The sequence below is a fragment of the Silurus aristotelis genome (assembly GCF_946808225.1).
Source record: "Silurus aristotelis genome assembly, chromosome: 18".
Lineage (NCBI taxonomy): Eukaryota > Metazoa > Chordata > Actinopteri > Siluriformes > Siluridae > Silurus > Silurus aristotelis.
In genome coordinates this window covers 7,711,204-7,726,650 of record NC_139591.1, presented here as the reverse complement: position 1 = coordinate 7,726,650, position 15,447 = coordinate 7,711,204, and the positions used below count along the sequence as shown (strand labels likewise).

General features: G+C 38.3%; 2 protein-coding genes across 3 annotated transcripts in view; one reads left to right on the top strand and one right to left on the bottom strand.

Annotated features, from left to right (window-relative positions):
• Positions 1 to 15,447, bottom strand: part of alcama (activated leukocyte cell adhesion molecule a) — a 106,063-nt gene that overhangs the window by 196 nt on the left and 90,420 nt on the right. The gene's annotated exons all lie outside the window — the stretch shown is intronic.
• Positions 1 to 15,447, top strand: part of cblb (Cbl proto-oncogene B, E3 ubiquitin protein ligase) — an 85,516-nt gene that overhangs the window by 56,852 nt on the left and 13,217 nt on the right. For both annotated transcript variants that reach the window (XM_083567569.1, XM_083567570.1), the window contains exons 7-10: positions 8,817 to 8,954; positions 10,928 to 11,015; positions 11,138 to 11,269; positions 13,946 to 14,143. In XM_083567569.1, the coding sequence (XP_083423695.1) occupies positions 8,817 to 8,954; positions 10,928 to 11,015; positions 11,138 to 11,269; positions 13,946 to 14,143 (556 nt within the window). The remainder of the gene's footprint in view (positions 1 to 8,816; positions 8,955 to 10,927; positions 11,016 to 11,137; positions 11,270 to 13,945; positions 14,144 to 15,447) is intronic.

Here is a 15,447-nt window from a genome sequence, read left to right as displayed (position 1 = left end):
CCCTGTTCTGAATGAAAAGCATGTTTACTCGAACCTCAGTTACAATGCAAGTGAAATTTCCAATTAACGTTTTAAGACTCCTTAAAGACATTTTAGATCCTACAATGAAACTGGCATGAGGAATGGAATCCACTTGGAAGATCTTTCAAATCTGCTTTTATATATGTTTTTTTTTTTTCTTTGTTCTTTTTCAACATACTGGAGCATTAAAACAATTTCTTAAGATTTTCTACAGGGTTTTTCCCCATGTATTTGTGTACCATCAAGCAGAAATTGAACCATATTTGTATTCAAAAAATGGTAAAGTACATTTTATCGAAGTGCTCAGACCACCCCCAACTGTTATTCTTCACTGTACTGAATTTCTCACACACACATTTTACTGTGGATGTAAATGAGGTTGAACTACTACTGTATTTTAATGGTCTCATGTACAGAGGCGCTCTTTGTCCGTGTTGTGTGTGTGAACACTGGAGTTGAGCTGGTTTCCAGAGGTGGAAAGTAACAGTAGTTTCTGGGGTGTGATTTTAGTTTAATTTAAGTAAAAATATTTTTGCATTATTTGCATTTATTTATTTATTTTACTCGATCAAATCGAATGTTGTTTAATGCACACGCTCGCTGTCTGAATTCTGAATGTGCATCTGTGATTTCTTACATTATCATAAATGACATCATAACAGATTTATTTATTTTGGTTATTGCACTTTCATCTGTAAAGTAGTCCCTTTAATTAAAAACATCCAGTTTGACTTTTAGATTCCCTTTTCCTTTCGGAACTACATTAGAATCCCCCAACCCCGCTATTAAAAAACGAAACTGAATTTTAAATGAACGACTTCTAACTTTTAGTAGATTTTTAAACCGGCTACTTGTACTTGAGTAGAATTTCATTGAAGTAACAGAACTTTTGTTTGAGTAGAAACATTTTTTTACTCTTAGCACCCAGCAGAGGCACTTACAGAGCACTAAAAAGAAAGAGACTGTGGTCATGCAGGAGGCAACTGCTGTGTGATTTGCAGTGGGAAGCTTGAAGTGCGTGTGTGCACTCGGATGAGAAAAACAAACAGAAGAAAATGGAAGAAAGCAGGTGGTCATGCTGAACTGTTTTTGATTTGCTACATGCATATACTGAACTACTGAAGAGAAACAGCAGCTGTGTGTGTGTGTGTGTGTGTGTGTGTGTGTGTGTGTCTGCCTCTGTCTGTGTTTCTGTGTGCTTGCGTCTGTGGGTCTGTTTTTGTCTGTATTTCTTGTGTCTGTCTGCCATCAAATATTCCTATATGGTCCCAACACAGATCAAAACACACACACACACACACACACACACACACACACACACACACACATTTTGTGAACACTGTACACTATGTTAAAATCCAGAATGTGTATCTGAGCGCCTGAGAGCAGTTATTAAAGGTCGGGTCAAAAGAGTGCAAGAAAAATGACAGGAAGGCCGACACTTATATTAAAAGAGATAAAAGGAGCGCATGAGTGCGGTTCCATCAGAATAAAAGAGACTGAAAGATTTTCGGTTTTTCTGTAACGTTTCTCAGGGAGTCATGTGGATGATGGATAACAGCAAATTGTTTCTGTACAGCAGGAAATGTAGTTAAAATGACACTTTGATGAGGTTTGAAGGGCCGTTCCTTGGGAAAAAAGCAGCCGGTGCCACTGCTCCTGGCAGAGGACAGAGAAACTGGTGCAACAAAGGGTGTTAAATTAAAGTAATTAAAGGAAGAGAGGGTGCGGTAAAAGAGTATTTGAACTTTTAGGATGGCAGACTGTCGGCTACTATCACTTGGTGAGACACCAGTAGCGGGTTGCTGCTAGAGAGGCCTCTGTGCTGTAGAGTTTAATAGCTGCATTAACTGTCAGGTAAATATTTACTTTTCAAATGTGTTTTCTATGGGACTGAAGTCTGCTCAAGTGTCCCGATGGGGAACTACACTATATGGACAAAAGTATTGGAGTGCCAGCCATATGCGATTCTCTTCTAAACTGTTACCACCAAGTTGGGTCTTGTCCACGCTAATACATTTCCGTTTAATCGTGAAACGTCACGGCAACGGCTAAAAAATGCTACATTGTTTTTCGACGGCGTCCGTTTTTAAAGAGAGTAAATAAAGGCCAGGTGGAAACGACTCGGTTCGAAGGGTCTTATGTTTTGCTCATGTGCAGTACAGGGACTAAAGCGTTGTCAGTGTGGATGAGCAACTTTTGGTAATGTTCGAAAACGTAAGTGTGGACACAGCGCGTTTTTCTTTTTGTTTGTTTGTTTGTTTTTGACCAAATGGCCATTTTCTAATTTTTTCCGGATTAATGTAGCCTTGGAGATGCACAATTGTATAACATCGCTGGATGCTGTAGCATTACATTTTCCTTTCACTTGAACTAGGAGACACAACCCTGTTCCTACATGACCATGTAGAGTCTAAACAAAGCCAGCTTTAGGGTGTTGTGGGTAAAATATAGAGCATTAATCCTGTAGAACACCTTCGGGGTGAATTGGAACACTGCACCCCAGGTCTTGTAGGTATTACAAAAAAGTATCAACTCATTTGGCTGTGCAAATCTGACCTTTCAAGCAAGGTTTTAGATGTATTTAGGGACTTTGAATGTTTCTGCCACATTTTTGAGGAAGACGGGGCAAACTGGATTCGAAGTTATATTAATTAATATAAATTATAATAATTAATAAAATTTATTAATTTAAATGAAATATTACTATGATTTCTTGAAGTTGTTGCGTCAAAGTGTTATATTTGGAAACCATGATTTTTTTTTATTAATTAATTTATTTATTTTTATCTATTTAAACAGCTACAGCAACTTAAAAACAATTTTTTTTTTATTTTTGATAATCATCTGCTTTTAGAACATTATTTAGATGCAATCCTACACCTTATCATCAGTGTTTGCTCAAAGCAATTCAGACAGATAGCGAATTGAACACTCAAACCCATTTCTGCTTGCTGTTTGCTTCCCCACTTACTTGGTTGATAGACAGTCTGCAAACAGCAGTCTCCTACTGTACACTCCAGTCTTCCAGAAATTAATTTCTGCTTGTTCTCAGAAGCGTGTCTGACAAGGCTTTAGGGAACGAGCTCATTAAGCTGCATCGTTGCTCCCAGCTCTTAGATCTTCTTCCTACCTCCTTCAGCTTTCCTGCTGTTCCTCTCAGCCCTTTTAATTAAGCCGAAATCATCTCGGCCTGCACGGTATATAAAGAGAGAACTGTATTTGTCTGTTTTTCTCTTTTTGTCTGTCTCTTGGTACAAAGACACTTGCAGCGCTCCATAAAACAATGCATGTCGAGGAAACCAAATTGGAAACACCAAAGCACCAACATGCTCATGTACACATTTGACGTTCTGTTTCTATTCATATTTATCACTTATCGAGAAGAAAGAAGACACAGCCCTGCTAAATGGACTGTTTCTGTATGTCTTTGTTTGCATGGAGATGAAGATAAATAAACGAGTGGTATTTAAGGGGCAGCGTGTGGTGTGGATGAGATGCTATTAACTCCGAGCCTTTTTTACACCGAGATCAGAGAACAGAGGCTCGCGCAGCATGAGCTGTGCTCAAGAAGAGAGTCTACAGAGAGTGAAAATTCCCGCTAAGCTACTGTATTGTCAGACTGAAAGTTGAGAAGCCTGTCGTTTACAATTCCACTGCAGTAGTCACAGTAAATCTTAAGATCGCTACATGTTTACGGATGCAGCGTTCTCCAATGATCTCCAGTGTAAACAGGATTAGACAGATGTATACACTGAACAAACCGGATTTAAATGGTACAGAGAGCCTGATGGAGATGGTATAAAACTAATGTGCTAGTGAATGGGCTAAATTTGAAAAAAGAAAATCGAATGGAGAAATAAACTTCCATTGTGTTCATCAACACGATAAAGTTCTCCATAGACTGTACAGCTACTGTGGCTTAGGCTGGTAGAGTCTACTTATAAACTGTACAGGGAAATTCAAATAAAATTGGTTTATGGTCTGCACATTAATCCGTTCTATTTTGTTTCAGACTTATAATAGTGAATATAACTCTGCTTTATCTAAGTGCATTTTATTTTATTTCAATAGCCCACAGACTACATGTGTTCCACTTTCCATCGCAAAAAAACAGTACCAACTGATTTGGTTACTGAATCCACCCTTAAATTTTTATATATATATATATATATATATATATATATATATATATATATATATATATATATGTGTGTGTGTGTGTGTTTTTTTTAAGGGCAACATATTATACTTATCAGATTGTGGCAGCACTCCAGCTCTATCCTCTGACTCATTCTACTGCTCGTATGTCTATTTAACAGCTTGCATCATGACTGGTTCATTAGCTATAGTTAGTTTAAATAAGGGCCAAGTTATGTTTTTACTGTACTATGCTTTGCTTTTTTCTTTTTGTCTGTTTTGGTCTATGCCTAAGCATGATTCATGTGCTCTCTCTCTCTCCTGCCGAAACAAATCTAAACAAGGGCTTTGATTCAAGTAAGCTGCTTTCACTTAAGCTATCAACAATGCAGTACAGTGAAAAGATAAGTGCCCAAGTGCTGCTCAGAAGTTACAAAATAATGCATAGGGAATCATTAAAGGAGCCCAGTGGTGGACGAAGTACACAAACCATGTAGTTGATTTACAGCAGGGACGCACTCTGTAAAATTATGACTAAAGTAAAAGTGCTCCCTTTAAACTTGAGTAAAAATAGAAAAGTATTTGCTTTCAAATGTACTTGAGTATCCAAAGTACTATGATTTATTATGGCTTTAATGTTCCTATTATAATTTTTGTCTCAAGACTCTTTGCTTAATCAACTCGGTTTATGTGAAAACTCCAAAGTTACTCTTAACACACCGATCTATTAATAGAATGATGATGATGTTTCACTGATTGGTATTAATTAAGTACCGTAACTAATTACAATTTCTTTGTTACTGTCCACCACTGCTGAAGACACCTCCCAGATTTATTTTTACCCGGTCATAAAATGCTTACCAACAGGGTAAAGGCTTTCTCAAAAACCAAAAAAGCCAACCAAACTCCTCATCAATGATGGGCAATCATGATTGGCTACTGTCTTTTGTGATTGGCTGGGGGCGTGTGACCGTATGTCAGACCTTCCACCCCGTGTTACTCGAATCAGCTCCTAGCCATGGATGGTTGTATCATCTTTCAGGATTTAAAGGTTATGACTAGAATACACTGAACACTTTTGATTCAGGAGACCCAAAATATTCATACTCCTAAGACCGCTAGCCTCATTTAGCAAGTTAGCATTTTCAAGTATGTGTTTAATGAGCTGTCTCTCAGTTTTCTCTTTTGCCAGCCATTGTTGGAGACAGCTGTTTATTATACTGACATGGCAGACAGACTGTGTGGATAAACAAAGGATTAGTTAATTTTGTTTGTCAAATGAAAGAAAACCATATTGAGGCCATTGTCATGTGGAAAGTTTATTCAGGCAACAAGAGAAAGCTCCCGCTTTGAACAAGGGTTGGTCCTTTTGTTTTGGCTGACTACATCATCCGCCAGTGTTGTTTTTCTGAAAGCGCCAATCGATGTTTTTGACGTCTCTAGCTTTGTTGAACGGTCGATATACGGCTTTAAAAACTATTGAATTAGTCAGCGTAGATTTTACTGATCAAACGGTGTAAGACTTTTGTGATCTAACTAGTAAAACTCCTCATATATGATAAAGAAATCAGAATGCTCTTGGTTTAATGTTGGACAAAGGGGTCTCTGGTTGAATCTAGTGGTTCTACACTTTAAACTTTTGCACAGAACAAAAAAACAAATAAATTAATAAAGCACAAGTAAATGTTAAAAAAAAAACAAAAAAAAACTATTCTTAATCCAAGTATAAGTATTGGGGAAAACAAGTGCATCACTTTGTCTTTCAATGTCAAATGTAGCCTCCAAGTTCTGTTTGTGACAGAAGTAAAAAGCTGTTGCAGAACATTTTCCATCTGCTTTTTCAGATGCTTTGTGCCTCGCCACAATTGCAAAGGAGTAGTTATTTGAGTTACCGTGGACTTCCTGTAATGAGCCAGGCCAATCTCCTTTGACCTCTCTCACCAAATCGGCATTCCTGCCTGCAAAACTTCTGTTTTGTTGGATGCTTTTATTTTTTTTTACACCATTTGATGCGTAAATTACAGATCAGAAGTTTCTGAAATACGTAATCCAGCTTGTCTGGTCCCAGCAACCATGTCACGATCAAATTTGCAAAGATCACATTTTTTTTCATGTTCTAAAGAATATAAAAATGAACTGAAGCTGCTGATTTGTCTCTGCATAATTGTACTCATTGCTTTGCTGCCACGTGATTGGATAAATACCTGAATGTGTGTGTGTGTGTGTGCACGTGCGCGTGTGTGTGTATAATTGATTTGAATTCTGTTAGCATTACTATACTAGCATGTGAGTGTGAAAAATGTCTTGTTTGAACACGCACTGTAAATGCCACTGTTTACATGCAACCCCGCATGCGCTATTACTTCACCTACGTTTATTTTTGGATTTAGTCATGTGACATACCTGCTGTTGGAAACAGGCCTTGATATGTCTTGCTTTTCTCGTTCCTCGTTCCGAGCCTGTTCTTTGGACTAGAAAGGTTCTCTGTCATCAGCATAGTGTTGCATTCCTCCGCCATGCCACGACGGGCCTTCGCATGCCCCTGTGTTTCAGCATAGTGAAATCTGGAGTGTTTGTTGCTAGGTGATTGAGAGGAGTCTTTAAATAGCTCGGTGCGAAGAAGCACATAATACATCTTTCAATTTGCAGTTTTGCACAACGTAATACAACAAATTGATAGCAGGGCTTAATTGAAAAGCGCTATACAAGTCAATTTAACTGATTAGCCTATTAAGTTTAGCTTTATATATATACACACATTAGAGATGGTAAAAGTACACACATCCTTTACTCAAGTAGAAGTACAGATACTCATGTTTCAAGAAATTCTGGTAAAAGTTGATGTACTGACTACACTTTATTTACTCAAGTTAAAGTACATGTACTTAAGTAAAAGTAGCCTTTACTACTACCTGTTTTGGTGTCACGCTGGCAACTGGACCTCGAGTCATATTAATATAAAAGAATTAAAAATGTTATCTAATAATTGTTTCCAGGCTGAACAACCATCATATAGCACACAAGCAGAGCAGAGATGATGATGATCAGGTGATGAGGAATGTCTCTGTTCTCAGAAAAAGATTTACTTCACTGACTACCTCTGTCTCAGCCACGTTAACCCCAGACGTCTTGTTGCCTCGTTGTGGTGGGTTAAAGAAAAGCGACGCAATGACGAAGAAAAAGGTTGAAACGGCAATGAAAAGAAAAAAATATTGATCGTCATCCAATCGATTAAAACTAAAGTAACGAAAATGTAAGAAGAAGAAAGTACAGATATTTGTTTAAAAATGTAAAGAGTGATAGTAAAAAGTTGTCAAAAAAATAGTGATGTAAATTACTGATACCAGAAATGAATACTTGAATACAGTAACAAAGTACTTCATTACTTATAACTTTTTAAGTCTTTTAAACACTTAAACTCGTATTTTGCACAGGAGTGATTTTTATATTTTATTTATTTTTTTGTTAAGCATACTTTTGAAAAACATAGTCTTGCATTTGAATTGAGTTTTGCCTGCAGTTAGGGCTTTTACTCATTGTTAGAGATGTTAAGGCTCTTAAAGTGATTTCCTAACATGACACAAGGGAAAATATTCAGTTGTTAAGTACTTAGGTTGTATATACCCACTTACAATGCACTTAGAGGTGAATTGGTATTGAGCAAAACTGATAAATGAAGCTTTACAACAAACACTGTACACTAAACCATAAAGTGGACAAATCCTTAAATCGGATTGGGGACCGAATTCATTTTCTTGTAAAGCACAGAGGTCTGTTCAGTTAAAATATGGAATATAAGATCTGTATGGGCTTTTTGAACATACCTTCCACATTTAGTTCTCTCTGGAAAGATGTTCCACTGTATTTTGGAATGTGCTTGTAGAGAATGAGCACAAGGTTGGTAGTCAAGTCAGGTACTGATGTAGGGTAAGAAGGCCTGGGGTGCAGTCAGTGTTCCAGTTCATCCTAAAGGTCAGATTTTTATAGAAAGCTAATAATGAACTTTTTGTAAGTACCAGAACTCTGTCTTTGATTCACAATGCCATATCTTTTGAGTATTCACATACAGCAGCAGTCTGTCACGTTTTCTTTTTTGCTTCTTAGTTGACATTGTGCTCGTTGTTAATATATTATTGTAACATTAACCTAGTATGAATACGTTCTGTGTGAGAGGAATAAATTCTCTTTCTCTCGTTTGCTTTTTAGAAATAATACTTGGAAATCTTGTCTTTAATAAGACTTTATACCTGGATGCTACTGTTTGAAAGCACGCAGGAGAAAAGTGTAATTTGGCAAATTTCATAGTTGGCCAAGCTAAATGACTTATTTTAAAAACTCGCCGAATGGCTAATGAAAGGAAAGTGTAGATGTACTCACATGTTAACTGCCTTGGTTGAGTCCAGAATGGAACATATTTTTATCAGTTCACTTTGAACTTACTTGAATTCAAGATTAAATGATGTGTGAATGAAGGCGTGTTCGGCACTTTGTGAACAGCAGATATGATTTAATTGGTGATGTTTGATGAACAAATGTAACATTTTCTTTTAGTTATTAAGTTAGTGTTTTGTAGTAGTAAAATGTTCGATTAGTTCATATTTCGAGGTTTTACTGTTGTTAAAAGTAAAAAAATCTCTCTCTTTCTCTCTCTCCAGCTACATCTTTCGACTAAGCTGCACGCGCCTCGGCCAGTGGGCCATCGGCTATGTCACTGGTGATGGGAACATCCTGCAGACCATCCCCCACAACAAACCGCTCTTCCAGGCACTCATCGATGGCTGCCGGGAAGGCTTGTAAGTGCTGCATCGCACACAACACTCTAGAGAGGATATTATAAAACCCCAATAAAAGAAAAGAAAGAAAAAAACGGTGTTATAAATAAGTTCTGATTTGCATGTGCAAATAAATTTTGCATGCGATTTGTGTAGTGAGCAGTATTGAAGATTTGTATGTAGAAGTCGATCAGGAAATGATACGTCAGAGTGTTTTTTGCTTTAGATCGAAAGGGGACTTTTGGAAGGCCAACAAAGTGTAGTACAGAAACAAAAATGGGTTTGCATAAAAAATCTAGTACTTTTCTCTTCATTGTATTTGCATGCAGTCGCAGTTGCTGAAGCGGTGTCCCGGTGCTGTTAATCTTCTCACGTGTCTCTGTGTACCTGGTGTACCTGTATTTAGAAAGTGCATAGTCAGCTGTAGTAATCGGTTATTCTAGTCAGAATAGTGGTGGTTCCAGAGGCCATCCTGGAAACAGTGTGAGGCGAGGATACACTTTGAAAGGGGTGCCAGTCTGTTAGCCAGCATGCACACACACTCACACACTCATGCACACCTAGAGCACTATAGTGTTGCCAGTCCACCCTTGGGCATGTTTTTAAGAGGAAACTGGAGAACTAAAAGGAAACCCATACAGACGTGTACTCCAGGGAACATGGAGTGGCGAAGCATCAAAGCTCTGTGCAGTACATGTTCATTAGGGGTAAACATGCAAATATTCTCTGGACAACACACTTTTCCTGATTTAAAACATATAAATCAGCTGCTTTCGAGCCTGCTCTCAAACTCGTATGCTTGGACAGCCACAATTCGATCGGTTGTTTCTGAAAAACGCTCTGGAATTTCTCTGATTTCCGACAGGTGTTCCTATTGATATCAGTTGAAAGCAACGCTGTCAGGTTTCGCACTGCTTAACTGTCAGACCTGTCTGTCTGAACAACTCTTTGTTCCTGACTGCGTTCTGACACCGAGATCACAACACGTCTTACATCATTCAGGTCTCTATGATCACTCGGATATGATGAGCCAGTCATAGCATGCTTCACGGGTTTTTTTTGTCTCAGTTTAGCAATAGACTTTTTGGTTTTGTCCCGAGTTTTTTGTTCACTATTGATAACAACACAGCAGCAGCTCATGGCTCTGGATTTGAATTGAGCAGAACATGCATGACATTGCTATAGGATTCTAGCTGGGGAATATTTTCGAGTAATCACACAGCTCAATCTGGGTTTGGGGTAATATCATTGCACGTCTTAATACATGCATTTCAGCTGTACAGTCATTATCCACACATTATTCTTATTTTAGGGATTTTAGAGACTGCTGGATATTTGTAAACTAGTCCAATTGTAACCATGGCAACCCTCTGATTACCTCTCCTCTATTTTGCTCCTCCCCCAATCATGGGGCAGCTTAATGCCTGCCCCAATTTGTCATTTAGTCTTTGCAATGAGTACAACGAGTAATAACTAGAATGATAATGAAATCATTAAAACATTCGCAATCTGTCAAATAGCAAATTTCTGCGCAAAAAACAAAAAAGCAATTAACATTTCAACGGAATTTAAAATCCATGTCATGAATTAATTGTTTTTTAATGCTTATTTTAAATTATTAATACATGGTTTCCTTATTAATTACTACATATCAGGGAAAAACATTCAAGGTATGAAATGATTAGCCATACAAGTGCTTTCGAAGGTGGATGTTGCCATTGGTAAAACAGACACGTCCGCGTCCTCCTCCTTGTCTGATTTTTAAGCCTGCCCTGTCTGATTGGGTGTATAACTGTGGCTAATGCAGCGTGACTGCTCCTCTCTCATTCCATGGACCGAATCTGGCCTCTGTGATCAGATAGAGAGGTAAAGCGAGAGTTCACGGTAATGTGGATTGTCAGGAAAAAAGATCCTATCTTCACACAGGATTTGGCGGGCGTGTTTTGTTCGGTTTTGCTGTATGCACTGACCTCATGCTGTCTGTTCCTCTGCAGTTATCTGTTTCCTGATGGTCGCAGTTATAACCCAGACCTGACTGGCCTGTGTGAACCCACCCCACATGACCACATTAAAGTCACTCAGGTGAGGAGGGGTTTTTATTTATTTATTAAGAATAGTGCACTTGCTACTATTCATTCATGAATATCAAAATGCAAATATTTCTGTACGGGATCAGTGACCTTTGTGCCACTTTTTCTCCACAGGAGCAGTACGAGTTGTACTGTGAGATGGGCTCTACATTTCAGCTGTGCAAAATTTGTGCAGAGAACGATAAAGATGTGAAGATCGAGCCATGCGGGCACCTGATGTGCACTTCCTGTCTCACAGCCTGGCAGGTACATGCACACGAGATGTGTATATCAATCAAGCGAGGGTGGTATTTCTGAGCCAATGAGAGCTCTCGAGCTTCATCTGAGTCCTAGTTGTTTTCTGATTTTACTTACTTGGTGTTCATAGTGAATTCTATCAGCAGGACAGCGTGTATTCCAAAGTCAGACGTCACCGACCTGCAAACGCAGAATTGAAAGACGTTTGGGGGATGTGCGACACAATGCTAGATTTATTTTTCATGCAGAACGATACGACTAATACAATATCTGAGAGGAAGGGAATTTGAAGCAAACAAGAATTTCGACACATTTCCCTGCACTGTAAGGAAAATTTGCCTACTGAAAACTTGCAAATTGGCTTTGGAAGTTCGACGGTATAAAATGTAAAGTACGGTTCAGTTTTATTTGCTTAAAACGAACACATTTAACAAACAGACACAAAGATGAAATATTGAAATAATTCTACAGATTTCTCTCGTATACCACCGTGAAGTATTCTGGTAATTGATTTGTGTTCTAACGCTAGTATATTCTTCATTTGCTGAAATATCGCTAGATCATAACAGCTTGGGAACGGGGACAGTATGTCTCTGCTGTCCTTTTGCTGACCTTCTTCTTGTATGATAAAACAGCAGGGAAGGAATGACCCCCCAAATTTGAGGCAAAGTATGTGCCAGATTGCATACATGTGTGTTAGATTTTCTGTGTGCACGCGCATGTGTGTTGGTTTAACGTCTACAATTATTTAAAGGTGGATCAGAGATATTGCTTTATGTTGTGTATTTCTGCATCAAATTCTCACTAAAGCATATGTGCTGCTTAACAAGGAATAGTTTAGTAGCATCTAGTCTTTTGGATGCAGGCTATATAGGCAGTTAATAGTGGTGTATAGGAGCCTATGTATAGACGGCACACATTATGGTGTCATTTGCATCTCCAGAAATGACTGTTTCTGAGTCCATGGTGTTGCAACATCAACTCTTCTTCTGTGCCGTCAGAACGGTGTGTGGGTTCATTGGTTTACCATTAATCTTTTTTTACTCTGGTGGGTTCGTTTTTTTTGTAGCCAGTGACCTCTTAACTGTAAAAATAACACTCACGTTCATTTAATGAACCAAATCCAACCGTTTAAACATTTTACACATTGTGCAAATACAATTCAAATGGACAAAATTATTGGGACACCTGACTTTCCCGAAACCATATGTGGTTCTTTCCTAAACAGTTACAGCAAAGCTGAAGGCACAGCTTGAAATTCAGTAGCATAAGATTCTACTGCATAAAGTTTGACTAGGAAACCCAAACCTGTTCTAGCAATGCTATGCCCCTGTGCATAAAGCAAACTCCATGAAGATATGCCTTGCATGGTTTGAAGTGGAACAGCTCCTGCTACAGAGCTCTTACCTCAACCCTATTGAACAACAGGCCTCCTCACCTTACCTACATCAGCACCTGACACTTGGGTCTGAATGAGCACAAATCTCCAAACCACATTCCAAAATCTAGAGGAACATCTTCCCAGAAAAGTGGAGAGAAATATAAGAGCCAATTGGGACTAAATGTGGAATGCACTAGTTAAAAAGCACATACCATACTTTTGCCATTATAGTGTGTAAATATACAGTACAATATTTGATGAAAGAGCTTGTCCTTCATGTCTGAATATAGTAGGTTTAAGTTGAGAGTATTTATTTTATTATCGTGAATATCCGTTTTTAGGTTTAGATTAATCCCATTGAAGTCAGGCTAATAACTATAACTCTGTTCTAACAGGAGTTATTAATGTTAATAATGATAGGTTGTGATTTTCCAAATAAAATACTCAAATATTATATTCAAAAATTATAATCCGCCAGCCTCCGGATCTCCCCGAACTCCACTTTAAGACGTTTCCTCCTCTCAATCTAAACAGCTTAAATAGCGCTTGATAACGGAGAGCTCTCATTTTCTCTTCCCGCAAGTGTAATTAGTATTAGCTTTCAGCCAGTGCTTTGATGTGTCGCGCAAGTCCCTGTCCAGATGGCCTCCATAATCATCTTTTGTTCTTGTAAATATTGACACTCTTTGATTCGGCAAGTTTAAGTTGAGGAAATGAAAGATGAATGTTCTGCTTTTCCTGCCATGTGCGATCTGTCACCAGGCATGGAACCCCCTAGAGAGTGCAAATTCCTTTTTTTGTTTGTTTTCTTTTTTGTTTTTATTGGGTGAGTGTCTAATCCATCCTGCAAGGTTTTTTTTTTTCTTTCAAAGAGTAGTAGGGTATTAAATCAGTTTGGAAACTGTGGTTTGAAATGCCAAGGTGCCGGACTTTTGAGATCAGGGCATTACGAGAGCATGTGTTCTGCAGCTGGTGGTGATTGCCGCTCTTGTCGCCTCCGATTCGGCAAGCAAAGCGCTTCCTCATGTAGTCGAAGTGTTTCCACAGCAGGACCCTGTTTACAGCTTCAGACAAATAAGCAAGCCTGAGCTGCTGGGACTGGCTTTACCAAAGGCCCTTGAGCTTGTGTGCGATTTTGTCCATGCGTCAGTGCATGCCTGCGTCTGTTTCTGCTAAAAGAGTTGCCGACTATTTAAGGCACTTTGATTTGTGTGTTGGAATTGTGTACGAGTGCATGAGTGCGTGTGTTGCTCTTTCGAGTTAATGTGTAACATCCCCCCCCCCCCCCTTTTTTTTTTCCACAGGAGTCAGATGGTCAGGGCTGTCCATTCTGTCGCTGTGAGATCAAGGGCACAGAGCCAATTATCGTGGACCCGTTTGACCCCCGAAACGAAGGCGCCAAATGCTTTTTTCTGGAGCATTTCAACTCGCCCATGCTGGACCTGGACGACGAGGATGATCGAGAAGATTCTTTAGTGATGAACGGCCTGACCATCAGGAAGGTAAATGTGTAAAAGTATCAAACTCAATGTTCTTTTACACCGCAAATTTCCATCAATAACAATGTGCAAAATGTATGAATGAATTTACTTCAATTCAAGGATAAATGTTCTATTAACACCCAGAGAAACACACACATCAGTGGTGGACAGTAATGAAATACATGTAAATGTAGCTTTTTCTCATTTCTGTACTTTACTGAAGCATTTCCACTTGGGGAGACGCCATTACAACTTCACTGCATTTAAAAAAAAAAAAAATTTTTTTTTACTTTTTACTCAACTACATTTTGTGAAATCACTCATTTTTTTTTTATATATATATATATATATATATATATATATATATTTGAGTGGATAAAAACGTAACGTTTAGTTTTTTATTTGGTCCATGGTAATTTTAATAGAAATCAATGTGTTTGACTCATTAATACAATATTTATAGATTGGTGTGTTAAGAGTAACAGTCTTAGTCCTGTGACAAAAATAATAATAGGAACATTATAGCCAAGTACATTTGAAGGCTTTTGGATTTTTACTCAAATACTGGAGTCATAATTTTACCGAGCATGTATACTTTCACTCAAGCACATGGTTTTTGTACTTCGTCCACCACTTCAGATGCTGAAGTGCTGACATTGAAGACTCCTTGTACAAATGCTAAACGAATGTGTTCCTACTGAAAGTTACACATAAATGAAAGAACAACATGTTTGTGCAGAGAAAGCATGATACTGCTGGCTTCTTCCATAAATGCTCATAAACCTCTGTAAGCTTCAGCATGTCAACAATAATGCGTTTTTCTTTGCATAACATTATAAATAGCTTATAAGCCTACAGGTCTCGCTGAACAAACATTTACAGTAGAAATAATTCATTAGAATAAGCAAAAAAAACTTCAAAGCTACTGTCCTAGCTTTTCTGCTCTAGGAAATTACTGAATCCTCCTATATGATTGGTCAGAAAGTGTAGTGATAAAATATATCTAGTTTCTGACTTGTACCAAGTAAACCTGTGATTCTGTACTGCTGCTGCAAGTCTAAGCTTAGTCTGTATAGATTTAAATCCAGACTTGCAGAGGTCTCGGTGTTAAAGGCCACGATTAGCTATCTTCTCATCATCCCATCTTTCATACCTCTTACAACTTTTTTGTTTGTACTAGCACTGGTAGCAGGCAACATGCTTTATCCACTGTGATCATTACACAATCCAGTCTATTTGTCCTCTGTTGTGCTCCCATGTTTCACTTCAAACAACTTTTCCACTCAGCTCTGGTCTCGATCTCGCATATATGCTTTACAGCAGAC